We start from the raw sequence: 14,504 nt of genomic DNA on the forward strand, positions 1-14,504 counted from the left end.
TGTAGGTCAGAGGACAACCTTCAGACGTCATTTCTTCCCTGCCGCCATGTTGGTTCTGGGCATTGAACTCAGGTAGTCAGGCTTGGTGCCAGGAATCTCACCTCACTGAGCCATCTTGATGATCCACGTGGTTATTATAGTGTGACTTGAGTTCAGGAGAGAAATAATGAATGAAGAATAGCCCCTTTCAGTTTTATAAGGACTGGACTCGGCTTCACCATCAGACTTGAGTGTACCTACAACATGCATACTCTATTGGCTTGAATGTATATGAGTCTGTGCTTGATTTTCTATTAAAATATCCCTTTAGTTATTTTAAATAATTCTCTTTCCTTAAAAATACTCCTGACCTTGATTGGTTTTCATTTTCTGCTCATTATTGTCAACCGACTACTGATTGTCATCTCTCATCTAAGTAGACATTCCTACACATCAGTAGAAGACAGAATCCACTCTGCACATTCATATATTTTTGAAGCTGTTGTCTAAAAGTTTATGAGATTCTATTGCTAAAGCTGTGACTGCTCTGGTTAGAGGGTTTGGTCATCTGATGCTGTCATCTGAAGACAGGAAGCTTGACCTTAGAGCATCTGTAGACACGAGTCCTTCATTAGCTGATTCTAGTGCCTAAAGTACAAAGTCGTGAGCACGAAAACTGGAAAGTGGAATAGTAGTTGGAGGCTTGTGACTTGGTGATTGGTCGTATTAAGCTGTGTTGTAAGTTAAGGAGAACGTGTCTCCTTTTCCGTTGGAGTTTCACTTGGCACACGCCAGTGGGACAGCCACTAAGCTTTTCATTCATGATGGGTTTTCTCTGCTATCGTTGGTAAGAACAGTTACTGTGTGCACGACTGAACACGAATATTGAAGAGGACAGAATTTGAGCCTTACCTAAGTCATTATTTTTATTTTCAACAGATATTTTTTGGACAGGCCTTAAAGTTAACTTTCAAGTACAGTGTGTTGCATGGAATTGTGTTCTAATCTTAGACTCTAGACTTGGGATGTTTGTGATTCTGAGTATCTGTACCCTGGGGAAGTGTTTATCTGTTTCCAGGAAACGAAAGAGGTGGAATTTGAACAAGTGTTTACACTCACAGCACAGTCTTGTGTCAGGTGTGTGTTAGACCCTGACTGTGAGGAAGGCAGACAGATTTGACCTTTTCCCCATGTTTGAAGAGGTCATGGCCTGGTTACTGCTGTAAGAAACTTGTAGACATTAAAATTCAGTGTAAGTGCTGGAGGAGATCTGTGTGGTAAACTCGGTGAGGTTGTCCCAAGGTGACCTGTCTAGAGCCCCAGTCCCACATCTGAAGTCCCCTGGACAGAAGATTCCTTACACCCATAACTGGAGTACAGTGGCTTCTTTAAAGGAGGGAGGCAGCTTGATTCTTGCTCTGGCTGCCGGATGATGCATTCTTCTCAGGTGTTTTAGTGGAGCCCATATATTGCTCATTCTTCTGGATTTTAATTCTTAGCTCTCTGCAACCTGCAGCATTCAGTCAAATGCTTAAGTAAGGAAGGACTCTCCATATCCATTTTAAGCTTTGCTGTTTTAACTTTAAAATCTTCCTAAACCTCCAGTTTCCAGGCTTGTACAAGTTCACATGCATACCTCACTTCTGCACAGCTTTATGTTCGTAAACCATTAATCGCCTGCATGAAGCAGCAGTAGAAATATGTGAATGTGTATATATACACGGTCATTCCAGATGCCACGTACAAAGTCAAAGCAAGATGGTTTTGGTTGCTTAGTCTGTTCTTTTTTGCTTCATTGTAGCTTGATAATACTTTATTTGAGCTTTTTTCTTTTTACAAGCTGATTTTTTTACAAATACTAATTACAATAACAATAGCCACGAATGAGACTTGTAGCTGTCATATGGAAAAAAATTCCCAGAAAAATACTTAAGTAATAAAGATCAGGACTACAGACTTCCATCTTGTATTGTTGAAAGTGCCACCATGCCTTCTTTTTAAGAGTATATAGCAATACAGATTTATTTGGGGCTTGGGACTTTTCTTCTTAAAATAGTGTGTGTTAGTTTGTGGTGAGTGCTGGACTGCTTTGTTAACTGTTCTGCTTCATGCCATCAGGATCTACAGCTAGAGTACGGACAAGGACACCAAAGTAGTTACTTCTTAGGTGGAAACAAGTAAGTAACTTCTTTGAAAATTTAAATGCAAAGTGATTGTCTTTGATATTATATTTCATATTCAATATTTAAGAGAGTAAATTGCATTGAGCTGGTAGATGCTGGGCAGTGAGCTCTCGACTTTCCCATAGTCCTCTGCTAGCCATGTAGAGTCAGCGGCTGTCATCCGTTAACCTCACCTGCAGATCTCTCTCGTTACAGCGTCCTCCAGCTGTGCTGAATCTGCGTCTCAGCAGCTGGTTCTTTCTAAACTTGCTTGGACGTCTCCCCTCTGTGCTGGCCTCTGGAAACAGCCAAATTATTCACACTACTTAGAAATCCTCATCTTAAATTTAGTGATAATCTTGTAAAGAATACTAGTAATCAAAATGGATATGAGCTTTTAAAGGTTATTTCATGTGAGAGAAAACTCAGCAGCTAGTAATGCCTACCCTGAGCCAGGCGCTGTCTAGTGCCGAAAGCCATAACTCAACCGTTCTACAGGTTCTACAGGTTCATCACATGCCAGAGTGTAGAACCCAAGGCCAAGACTGCCCCTCTACCTTCTTATCTCCTGATTTCAGATAGGAATTCTCACTCTATAAGCCAATTTGTGAGGGAGTATTTAAATCCCCAGAGTATTCTGGGGATGAACATACATACTAAATTAGAACTTAAAATTTCAATCTCGATTACACGAGAGAACTGAGACATCTGTTCCCATACTTTAAGTTAAGCAGTTGAGAAATAATGATTAATGACAGATACCTTAGTTTAACGGAGAGTACTGAAAATCATGGCTTTCTCCTTTTGCTATAATCTGAACACTTGAATTTTTTCCTACCTCAATACACTTTCTGGTGCAAAGAGGAGGCTTCGAATGAAAAGCTAAAATATGCTAAGCTCATTTAATGTGAATTTCAATTAGATATAAAATATTAGGCATTTATCATTATTCATTAGCCTCTGTATTTCTTCTTCTTTTGTCTTTTGGTTGTTTGTTTATTCATGCATATATTTGGAGATAAAGTCTCACTATGTAGTCCCGGCTATCCTCAGACTTGCAGAGATCTCCGCCTCTGCCCTGCCTCTGCCTCCTGAGTACTGGCATTAAAGGTGTGCACCATCCAGTAGCCTCTGTCTTTCTTAAAGTGGAAGATAAGTATAAAATTCCCTTGGTAGAAAATGTAGTTTTACCTAAATAGTAATTTGCCTAAATTAATACCTAAATGTAGTTTGACCTAAACAGTGATTGCTATTATAAGTTGTCCTGGTTCTAGTGGATAGCAAGAATAGATTGTGTGTCGTTGTGGGGTAGTGAGTTTAAAAAGTTAATTGAATGTCTTTTCTAATGATGATGTCATTGATTGTAAGGACTGATACAACCAAATTTTCATGTGCCTAAAGAGGCTGAATAGTTTGACTATATATCACTTACCCTTTCATTTAAAATTAATGTGCTTACAAAATGCAAAATAATACAGCCATAAATGCTTTTCCAGTTTTCCTAGCTCCCATCGTCTGATTTTTTGTTGTTGTTGTTGTACATCTTAGTGTGTATAGCTATTTTGGCTAGGTAAAATGTTAATAATTTGCCCACCCTTCATTTTTTTGATTAATTGGATCCCTGCTTAAGGAACAGTATTCTATATAACGAGTCATTGGCAAGGTAGGTTGGCCGGAAGTCTTAGCCCTGCTGTGTTTGGTGTGGAGGTGTGTACGTCCCTGTGGCGTGAGCGTGGCTGTGGCACTTCCCTTACTGTGTGTCATGTCCGCTTTATTCTTGCTGCTCGGCAGCGCTTTAAAAGTCAGGACCTCCTGCTCTCTCAAAGGGCCTCAGGTAGACAGAGTCCCTCGATGGGTTTCTGCCTAGTCCAGATCCCTCAGGAACTGTCGGGTTCGGTTTGGTACACGGACTTGGCTTTCTGCAACAGAAGGCACATTCCTTCAATTCAGTGCAGCTAACACCTTTTCTTCTGAATTCTGGTGTAACTGGGGTCAGTTCTTCTGAGCTTTTTTACAATTTTTTAATTAAAGTATTTATTTTTAAAAGAAAATCAAACTGTGTCTGGGAGCGTAGAGCATATTTGTAAAGATACAGTTGTAAAGTCTCTGGACAGCAGTAAGGTGTGGGTCAGATCCCAGTTCCCCACAGCAGACTACTCTGGTAGCCAAGGCCATGCCCAGCTGCATTGGCTCTTCTTCCTGTGAGCACTCGGCTACCTTTGTCTCTAGTCAAGTGAGGATTGTAATAGCACCTGCCTCTTCGCTAAGGGAGGAGTAAGCAACCTTGAGGAACTGTTAGTTCCCATGGGGCTTACTAGGCTCTTTCTGTCTTCAAGTGGGAGTAGCTACTGAGTAATTGTCAGTTACACTAGGAAGCAGGTGAAACTCCTCTTCAGTTTCAGAGAAATACCAGTTTCTTGCTTTTAGCTACAGTCAGGGAAGTGCATGCACAGGTGGTTTTGAGTCAGCCTGGCAGTTGTGAGACTGGTAACATGCCGCATGGCCCTTGGCTAATCCAGATGTGCTGAATGCTTGACACCGGTTTAGACTTTTCCCACCTCAGTTTCCTGCCTTGTCACTTAAGTCTGCGCTCATTCATTGCTCCAGGTTAGATTTGTTTTTTCATCAAATTTTCCATCATTTCGATAGTGATTCAGCTCTGTCGGCAAACATCCCTTACCAGCCAAGTTCAAGTGGCTTTGGTTTTGTGCTGATGGAGCCTGGTGGTGAATAACTCAGGGTCACGTGTCCTCCAGCGCTGTCAGCTATGGGTGCTGTAATGGGTCACTCAGCAAATTGAGCTGTACCTCGTTTTCTCTGTTGTAAAGCCACCAAAGCGGGCCACGTGCCCTCTCTACGACTTTATGAACTGTACAGCTTGTCAGCAAACCTTACCTTAATCCATAGGAAGAGACTTGGAGGTAAATGAGTAGAGACGATGTTGTTAGAGAACTTCCTGTGTCATTGCTGGTCTGTCCCTCAGTCAGGGGGGTGCCTGCTGGCTGCCACAGAGCCCCCAGAGCCTCCCCAGCGCCACCCACACAAAAACCAAAAATGGATGTGCTGGTCCACACCTCTTACCCCGGCACTCAGGAAGTGGAGGCAGGAGGATCAGAAGTTCAAGGCTGTCTTCAGCTACAGAGCAAGTTTGAGGCCAGCCTTGGCTACAGTAATCATGCTCCCCACCTCCCCGCCTCCCACCCCCACCCCACCCCACCCCGCGCCCCGAAACACCCACAAAGCCAGAATGCCGTGTGAATCCCACTGGCAGTGCTAACAGAGTAAACTATGTATAGACGGTCTTCCTAATTACTTTGAAATCCTACTGCCTAAAAAAACACTGCCGAGTGCTCAGAAAAAGAATTTTTCCCACTTGCTTGTTTACGACCGCCTGTTGGCTCTGTAGCCCAGGCTAGTGATGGGATTGCAGGCCTCTGCCGCCACGCTGGCTTCCCGGCTTCTGGGATGGTATGAAAGCCCACCATCGCCCAGAGAGACCAGGCCTGACTTGGGAAGGCTGCACTTCTCAAGTCTGTGGTCTAGGGTCCCTTTGCCGCATCACCGTGCTGAGGACTTCCTGTTGCTAGTGTAGCATTTTAGTATGGAAAGTTAAACAAAGGATTTTCAAAAATACTGAATTATTTTAAAACAATAATATATGTTCACCTTTAATAAAAACATGTTTGTACAGTTTTAAGCCCTCCCCTAAAGAACCAGCTCAAATGCCTCCTCTCTGCTCCTTCCTGGTAGCACTGTTCTGACCCCCATGTGACTGGATGGAGTAACCGCAGCCACACCTGCACAGCCCAGCTGGGCACTGCTGGCACAGGAACAGGCAGCGTTCTTAGGAAAAGAACGATTTTTCCTCTGACAAAGTAATAATAAGGAAATTGCTTCCTCTTTTTTTTTTTTTTCATAGTTCCTTCACACTACTGGAAGATAGCTGAGTTTTCCTGTCTTCTACATAATTTAATCTGTTATAACAAGTATCCGAGTAGTGTCTAGGAAACAGCAGCAGACGTAGTGTAGAAAAGTTACGTATTCTGCAGTGGGACCTCGCAGACCCTCCTGTAGGCGACAGGTCTCTCCAGGATCTGACCTGGGCGAGTGTTTCCCAAAGGGAGCCCTTGAGAACATGGGAGAGCAGTGCTTGGGGGGGGGGGGGAGCCGCCAAGTGCTTGCCCGCATCCAGCTGTTGACTGCTTCAAACACTTTCTCTCCTAGTGTGATTCCCATTTTACATCAAATGAACTGAGATGTACCCATTCAAACTGAAGTGACTTATCCAAGGCCACAGGGCCTGCAGAGGTGACAGCAGGATTCAGCTTCAGGCCAGCTTTGTCCTCCCTTGTCACACTGCCTCTAGCCAGAAGCTCCTGTTGCTTAGAGCTGGTCCTGGGAGAGCTTCACAGTTAGCAGGATGTTGACTACCTACTGCACCTCAGCCTTTCTTTCTAGGGGTGGTAGTGCTCAGAGTGGTTGATTCCAGATTCATAACTGGTCGTTCTGAAAACTTCTCAGGCTAGCCTGCTTAAAGTCCTTGATGGGTAAGATGGTTCTGCTCCTGGCCCACAATAGATAGCTAACCATGCCTTCTGGGTTTCATGGTGTGAGGTCCAGGAACACTGAGGAACTACTTAGAAGGTTTAGGGAAAATACCTCTCTCCTAGTAATTGCAGCAGCCCAGAGAAGGCTGTGCTTCCTGAATTGCCTACGTTCAGGAACACCCCAATTCTCTCACCTTCTTGCAAGTTCAAGCCTTTTTAAAAACATCAGGCCTGATGGTAAAAGCCTCAGAGCTGGTCTGACACAGCCTTAGCCTCACAAAAGTGTACATGTGTTTGCCTGTCCACCATCGGGGGGAGAGCAGGCCTCAGGTGAGCGAGTGTCCCCCGTGAAAGCAGGCTGCTGCCACATTCATGTGTTCACAGCTCATGCATGCATGCTTCCGCAGAAAGCCAACATGCTGAGTTCCATGTCTGCCGGAGTGTGTCACCCTCTTTATTTTAAGAAAGAAAAAATACAGCGTCTGGTGTCAGGTGTAATGTTCTGATAGAATTTGAGTCCTGGAAATCCCTGGCTCTGACCCTGCAATTGTCTTATCAATTTTGTTGTGGCATTTCATGCTGAACTGTCTCCTGTTTGAATCAGTAGTTTCAGTCGGTATTAGAACATATTTATTTATGTTCATTTAGGATACATTTTTAAGACATTAGCAATCAAAAATAGAGCTCTCTCATTAAAACATGGTAGCACAGAAGTGGTCAGTGTGGCAGATGTGTTCAGGAAACTTAGGGGCAAGCATAGGGAACAGAAGTGACGTCCTTGACACCGTTCCCTCACGCTTCTTGTTTGTGTCTTTAAGGAGTCTTCTAAAGTCTGTGGAAGAAGAACTGCATCAGCGGTAATTACAACTTTTAATTAAGCTTGAAGTACTTTCTTATGTCGTAGACGAGCTAAGTCGTTTCCCCTTCTCTGTCATGTGTGGTTCGTCAGTTTTAGTTGTCCGTCTGTCCTGGCCTGCAGTCGGCCCCCTTTGTCTCTGTAGCTGCCCCGGGGAGGTTCGCGTCTAACGAGCTGTCTGGTCTCTTTAGAGGACACGTGGCCCACCTAGAGGATGATGAAGTGGATGAAGACGACTCCAAACAGTAGGTTCTATTGCTCCTTTTGGTAAAAAGAAAGGATCTCATTTGACCTGTGTTGTAGTTCGAGGGCTTAATAGTGATGGTAGTTTTAATGTAAGTAGCACAGCCTTGGGTTGTACCACAGTCTCTGTGCTGGGGGTTTTCTATTCCACTCGGATTAATGGACTTCAGATTCGGATAACAAAAATGCCTTATACTGAGTGGGCTAGACAGAAACTTAATTCTCCCAGCTCTAGAGGCTAGGAAATTCAAGATGTAGGTGCTGGCCTAGTTGGTGTTTCCTCCATCTACTTGTGCACCTACCAACCCCAACCCTGGCTTTGAGACAGGGTCTCTTGGCGTCCGGGTTGGCTGGGAATGTGTTATATACATGTGGATGACCTTGAACTCATTGTCAAGTTCCTGCCTCCATCTGTGCGTTCACATGGCCTTTCTTGATGTGTGTATGTGGTGGGGCAGAGGGCTGTCATCCTCCCTACTGTCATGCCTGTCAAGCCTATAGCTTCATTTAACCTCAACGACCTCCTAAAAGTCATACCTTTATGTGCATCACATTGAGGATTCTCTCATCAGTATGGGAATTTAGGGAGATAAATGTCAGTCTGTAACACTAATTGAAGACAGAAAATTGGGACAAATCCAGAATTGCCTGTCAGACAGGCCTCTGGGTTTACGTGTGGTGGGTTGTCCTGATTGGATTAGTTGATGTAAGAAGACCCCTCTTAACTGTGGGTAGGGCCATTTCTGGGTAAGAGGACCCTGGACTGTGTAAATTCTGACGTGGTTCATGCAGCCTTAACTCTCTACCATGATGGACTATATACACTTGAACTATAGCTGGAATGAGCCCTTTGTCTGAATTTTATCACCACCGCAGGAGAGAAACCAACACATATTGTGTGCTGTATTTTATGCCCTTACCATTTCCCAGCCCAATTGCTACTTATATCCTTATTCGCCTTTTGATTGAAATAAAATAGAATTGTGTCATCCTTCCACTTTGGATCACCGTGGCATTTGAAACCAGTAAGATGCACATCTACCTGCTTACTTCTGAATGTTTCATTTAATAGAATTTGGACATCTTACAAAGTATTTTAGAAATAGTATTTCTTCTGTATCTTTTAAAAACAGTTGTGTTTAGTAATTCATTTGTCAAGTGCAGAGTTCTCACTCTATGTTTTCTGTGTTTTTAGTTCGACCATGAAAGCAAAAGTCCCGCCACCTCTGCCACCAAAGGTAGGTAGGCAGGCTCGCTCTCCACCCTGACCGCGCACGCTGCTCTCCACTGCAGAGCTTGCTGACTCCGTTACGGTGGCTTTGTTTTGTTTCCAGCCGCAAACAAAAACTCGGAGTTGATGATTTTTATCTAAATATAATTTCACTTTCGTATTTTTACAAATGACACTTTTTCTGTTTATACTTTGAAATAATTTTTAGTTTGGTATTATTTCCACCTTGCTAGGAATCTTACATTTTCTTAAGATTTTTTTTTTCCTTAAAATCTGTAACCTACCATTAATTGATTGCTGAGAGTGGACAAAGGATAAACTACTGTCACAGACATTTAATTTTCAGAAAATAATTGTAAATTAAACATTCACAAACAGGACAGCCGCTTTGGAGAACAATGTAATGACCACCCCCCACCCCCCCACCCCCCGCCCATCCCTGGCTCTGCTGGGGATTGAACCTGGGCCCCCTTGCGCATTAGGCAAGCACTCTGCACTGAGCTAGCCCTTTGCCTAACAAAGTCATCTCGGATAATAAAGCAATCCCACCTTACAGGGTTTTCTTTCATTTCATACATGTATGTAGCATATCTCCAGGCTTCCTAAGGGATAAAGTGGGTGGACAAGGTTTCTCTGTGTAACAAGTTTAGTTACAAAGTAAGGTGTGTTGCAGAGTGAGTCGGAGCCTTGAAGTCTTGGCTTCTCACAGTGTTTTGTTGTCACTGTTACTGAGAACACTGTTACAGTTCTCACGGTGCTGTGCTTGCTTGTGGAGATTGCTTTGGTGGGCATCGGAAGAGCACCCGTGGAAGCCAACCACTGTCTTCACAAGAAGTCTCTCGGGCATCCTGTCTTACTGGACTGGTGTTCTCCAGTGCAGGAGCAGTTTACTAGCAGTCTTCTTTCTGTTGGCCCTAGTCGGGAAGATTACACTTTAACATAAACATGCCGCGTTGTCCAAGGGACAGTTGAGATTAACCTGACAAGCAGTGATTAGCTTCAGTACTTAAAAGAGATGCAGTTAAGTTGGAGTATAATCAGAAGACAAGAATATTTTCACCTAGGAAGGCTTATGAGACCCTAGTAGAAGGGAATAGAAACCTTCAATTCGTGTTCCTCCTTCCACAGCTGCAGAACCCAGCACGTTTTTATGTACATTTTTAGAATAATTTTTAAGTAAATAAGATAGCCTGAATCTTAAATACCCTTGACACTCCTCTAGTGAACACAGTTGGAAAGTCTCTGATATGTAATATTTACTAAAGGAAAGTAATCGTATGTTTAATCACCGGTTTCCTTTTCTGTGTTATTTCAGCCTAAGTCCATCTTCATACCGCAGGATACACATTCTGCTGAGGATGGTAATCAAGGAACGATCAAGAGATGTCCCTCATCAGGGAGCCCAGCAAAGCCATCCCACGTTCCACCTAGGCCACCTCCCCCCAGGTTACCCCCACAGAAGCCTGCTGCTTTAGGTGAGGAGGGGCAGACTCCAGTATGTTACAGGTGTTTGTTCTCAGAAGTGAAGGGCCATCCTAGAGGTGGGGGAGACGGCAAGGCAGCGGCTGGTAACTTCTTTCCTGCCTTCCGCTTCCGGGTACAAAGTGCAGTCGATGACAGGATACCTGGTGAACCAACCCTGACATTGACCCCATTTTTGTTATGTTCATGTGTGTGAGCGTCTGCCTGGTGCCAGGAGAGGCCAGAAGAGTGTGTCTGTTCCCGGAACTGGAGGTAGACAGTTGTGAGCCACCATAGAGTGCTGAGCCGTGAACCCGGGTCCTGGCAGCACCAGCAGGCGCTCTTGGCCATTAGCATTCCCAGTCCACTTCAGCATTAGTGCGGCCTCTAAGTCAAAGTCAAGCTTTGGAGAAACAAGGAAACATGTTTGGTTGTAGCCTACTTCCGTCTTAGGAAAGATGAGGGTGTTTTTCTTTGACTCCTTCATTTTAATCCTTTTAGAAAAATAATTGGTACCTGTCTATAAATTAGCACTAGAAGGTGCTGTTCCATCACTGTGAAGGTTCCTCTGAATAGCAGAGGAGCCTTTAAAAAAGCTGTTACCATTTCTTGGTATTATATGTAGTATGAATTGTTCATTCATTGAAAGTAATTACGAATTTACTATTTTCCTCTTTTTAATGAAAATAAATGTTTACTCAGATACGAGCTGAATTTAAATTTACCTGATATGCCAGAAAGAGGAAGAACATATATAACACTCCAGGGATGAGTGTTCTGAATGGGAGATCTCAAGTGCAGAAATAAATCTTTCCTCTTTCATAATTGTCTTAATGAAATCTTTCATTAAAAAATCGTCCTTTCACAATATATCTAAACATATCTTATTGAAGGGAATGGAGTGAGCTCCTTCCAGCTAAATGGAGAACGAGATGGATCTTTGTATCAGCAACAGAGTGAGCATCGAGGTACAAACCTTTCCAGAAAAGAGAAGAAGGATGTACCCGTAAGTGTTGACATTCGTACACTCACACTTGTGTGCTTTCTCACTATATAGCAAGGGTCACACTTACAAGGCCTGGAACCATAGCAACTGTGTATTCCATAATTACTATATTGATAATTTAGTCTATTGATTATTGTGATAGTATTTTATTTAAATCATGAAGGGGTCTTTGTAAAGGTAAACTGACATAACCTCCTTGTTTAAACTTAGATCCACTTTTATTTAGCACATTATAAATCGTGATCTTTATGTAAGTCTGACCCAGTGGTTCTCAACCTTCCTAATGCTCTGATCCTTTAATATAGTCCCTTATGTTGTGGTGACCCCTAACCATAACATTATTTTCATTGCTACTTCATAACTAATTTTGCTACTGTTATGAATTGTAATGTAAATATCTGTGTTTTCTGATGGTCTTAGGTGACCCCTGTGAAAGGGTCATTCAACCCCCAAAGGGATCACGACACTCAGGTTGAGAACAGCTAGTCTAACCCTTCACACTGGGATCGTTCACCAAGAGTTGGTTATCCTCCATGCTGAGAACTGACTCTTTAAACTCTAGTCTTTGTTGGTAGAGTGCCTGTCGTGTGAGAGGTCCTGAGTTGATGACCTGCACTGCAGAAAACAGATACTGCCCAGAAAGCTCTTATATGTATGAGTATATGTATGAGTATATGTATGAGTATATACAGCTACCTAGAGAAAGGATGTACACCGAACTGGTTTGGGGAGCAGTAAGTAACCCTGGGAAGAATATAGGAAAATTAAAGATAGCTATTTTATGATGATATTACACTTGTGTATTTTATTCAAAGAAAAGAGCTTGAAATACAGTATTTTCTTGCCAAATAGCAGTAATAATAATAATAATAATAATAATAATAATAATAATAATACGTTTCTTTTCTAGAAGCCAATTAGTAATGGTCTTCCCCCAACACCTAAAGTGCATGTAAGTACTAAGTATCAAATAACTGATTTTCAAACTAAACACAGTGGGAATTGTTTCGGTGTATATCTTTGATTGTGTCTGCCTGCTCCCCACCCACATCCCCAGCACTGACGTCACAAGCAGGAGCCGTCACAATCACACTCAGCTTTTCTTTTTTTCATTTAAAAAGAAAATTTTATATTTGCGTGTGCATGTGTGTGTGTGTGTGCGTGTGTGTGTGTGTGTGTGTGTGTGTGTGTGTGTTTTCACATATGTACATGTGTGCTTCTACTGTTGCACTTCCTGGAGTGAGTTTTCTCTTTCCACTGTGTAGGATCTGGGGATAAAACTCAGGTAAGGCTTAGAGGCAGGTGCCTTTTCTTGTGGAGACATCCTGCCTGTCCTCACATTGATCCTCTTAATGAGTCTGTTTATTTTTAATTTGGAGCATGTGTGTGGATTTAAATCAACCCTGCATCTTAGTTTACAATATGAAATTCAATGATGACTTTTTTTTTTAAATCTTTTTGTCTTTTTCTGAGACAGGGTTTCTCTGCGTATCCCCTGACTTTCCTGGAACTCACTATGTAGACCAGGCTAGCCTCGAACTCAGAGATTCACCTGCCTCTGCCTCCCAAGTGCTGAGATTAAAGGTGTGGGCCACCATGCTCAGCCTCAGTGATGACATTTTTGTCAAGAAACCAAACGAATATTTTTTGTGTGGAGATTATTATTTTCTTCTTAACTTAAGAATATTATGTTGTTTTGATAGGAAATTCTGATTCTTACTGGCAAATTATTTATTACACAGAATTAGTTATTGATGCTGATTTATGAGATTTTTTTTTTCTTCAGCAAAATTGTTGCCGTACCAGGAAACTTTGTATAATACTATCAAAAAGTTTGTTGTGAATGTGCAGAACTAATGATCTACTTTTTCAAACGTTAGATGGAGACTGACTTGACACATTTATTTCTGTTAATGTGAGGGTGATGTTCGTTTGAGTGTGCTCACCATAGCTTCCCATATTAAACAAAGTAGCTCTGCCTCCTATGTGATGTTAGGGACCATTGCTGTTACTGTCCTGTTGACACATCCTTATTTTTCCAGATGGGAGCATGTTTTTCAAAGGTTTTTAATGGCTGTCCCCTGAAAATCCACTGTGCCACATCCTGGATAAACCCGGACACGAGAGGTAGTGCCCGTTTCTTCCCTTTCTAAGTGTCCTTCACAGAGCTCTGGGCGAGTTTCATTTGACTCCTTTTCTGGGGGTCTTTCTCTGCGAGCTCTGCTGTGTGTGTAGATTTAGGGTAAACGTATTTGTCTGTACTGTCGTTGTGGTTTGAGGTGGCAGGTAGCTCACGGGGTTGTGTGGTGGTCACCGCGCCAGGCCTCCCTGACTTCCTGCCAAAGTGTCTCTTCCTCTCCTGCCCAGTGTGTCAGAGCCACCACTGAAGTGACTGAGACCCTAAGTCCCCAGAGGCTAGGGACCGCTGCAGAGGGGTCAGATGCAGAGTAATGAGGGTCCACGTCAGGGATGAAGTGTCTTTCTGCATCCCTGCATCCCGGCAGCCCTCTCGTTAACTATGTAAAACACCCACAGCCTCACCTGTGAACAGTCTCACATGAACGTGCGTAAGAAGACAAAGATGTGTGTGTTCTCCCAGAAATCCAAGATGAGTCTTCTCATTTGACACTCAGATTTGTTCCTTCCCGGGGAGCTGGTGCGAGAGCGCTTTGGTTTAACCCCTGCAGTCTGACCACAGGTCTCAGGCTAGCACCAGTCCTAAAGGCCGCACAGTTAGGGGCTTCTCATATGTTCTAGGTTATTAGAATACTCTGCTCAGCCCGGAGAAGATCATAATGTATTCCTTTTACTATCTTAAAAACAATTAGATAGGACATTGGGTAAATTTCTCTTATCATCCAAAGCAGCAGTTCTCAACCTGTGGGTCACGACCCCCTTCGGGTCGCATATCAGATTGCATTTCATAACAGTAGGAAAAATGACAGTTGTGAAGTAGTAACAAACTGGTTTTATGGTTGGGGGGTCCCCACAACATAAGGACTGCACTAAAGGGTCGCAG

General features: G+C 43.0%; 1 protein-coding gene across 4 annotated transcripts in view; it reads left to right on the top strand.

Moving 5' to 3' along the window:
* Map4k3 (mitogen-activated protein kinase kinase kinase kinase 3) overlaps positions 1-14,504 on the top strand; it is a 168,085-nt gene that overhangs the window by 122,601 nt on the left and 30,980 nt on the right. For 2 of the 4 annotated variants that reach the window (XM_028855217.2, XM_028855219.2), the window contains 9 exons: positions 2,098-2,156; positions 3,772-3,804; positions 7,507-7,545; positions 7,736-7,789; positions 8,983-9,025; positions 10,334-10,493; positions 11,373-11,485; positions 12,396-12,437; positions 13,528-13,612. In XM_028855217.2, the coding sequence (XP_028711050.1) occupies positions 2,098-2,156; positions 3,772-3,804; positions 7,507-7,545; positions 7,736-7,789; positions 8,983-9,025; positions 10,334-10,493; positions 11,373-11,485; positions 12,396-12,437; positions 13,528-13,612 (628 nt within the window). The remainder of the gene's footprint in view (positions 1-2,097; positions 2,157-3,771; positions 3,805-7,506; positions 7,546-7,735; positions 7,790-8,982; positions 9,026-10,333; positions 10,494-11,372; positions 11,486-12,395; positions 12,438-13,527; positions 13,613-14,504) is intronic. The other 2 variants (XM_028855218.2, XM_028855220.2) reach the window with 1 other exon arrangement.

This window comes from Peromyscus leucopus, chromosome 22, assembly GCF_004664715.2.
Source record: "Peromyscus leucopus breed LL Stock chromosome 22, UCI_PerLeu_2.1, whole genome shotgun sequence".
Lineage (NCBI taxonomy): Eukaryota > Metazoa > Chordata > Mammalia > Rodentia > Cricetidae > Peromyscus > Peromyscus leucopus.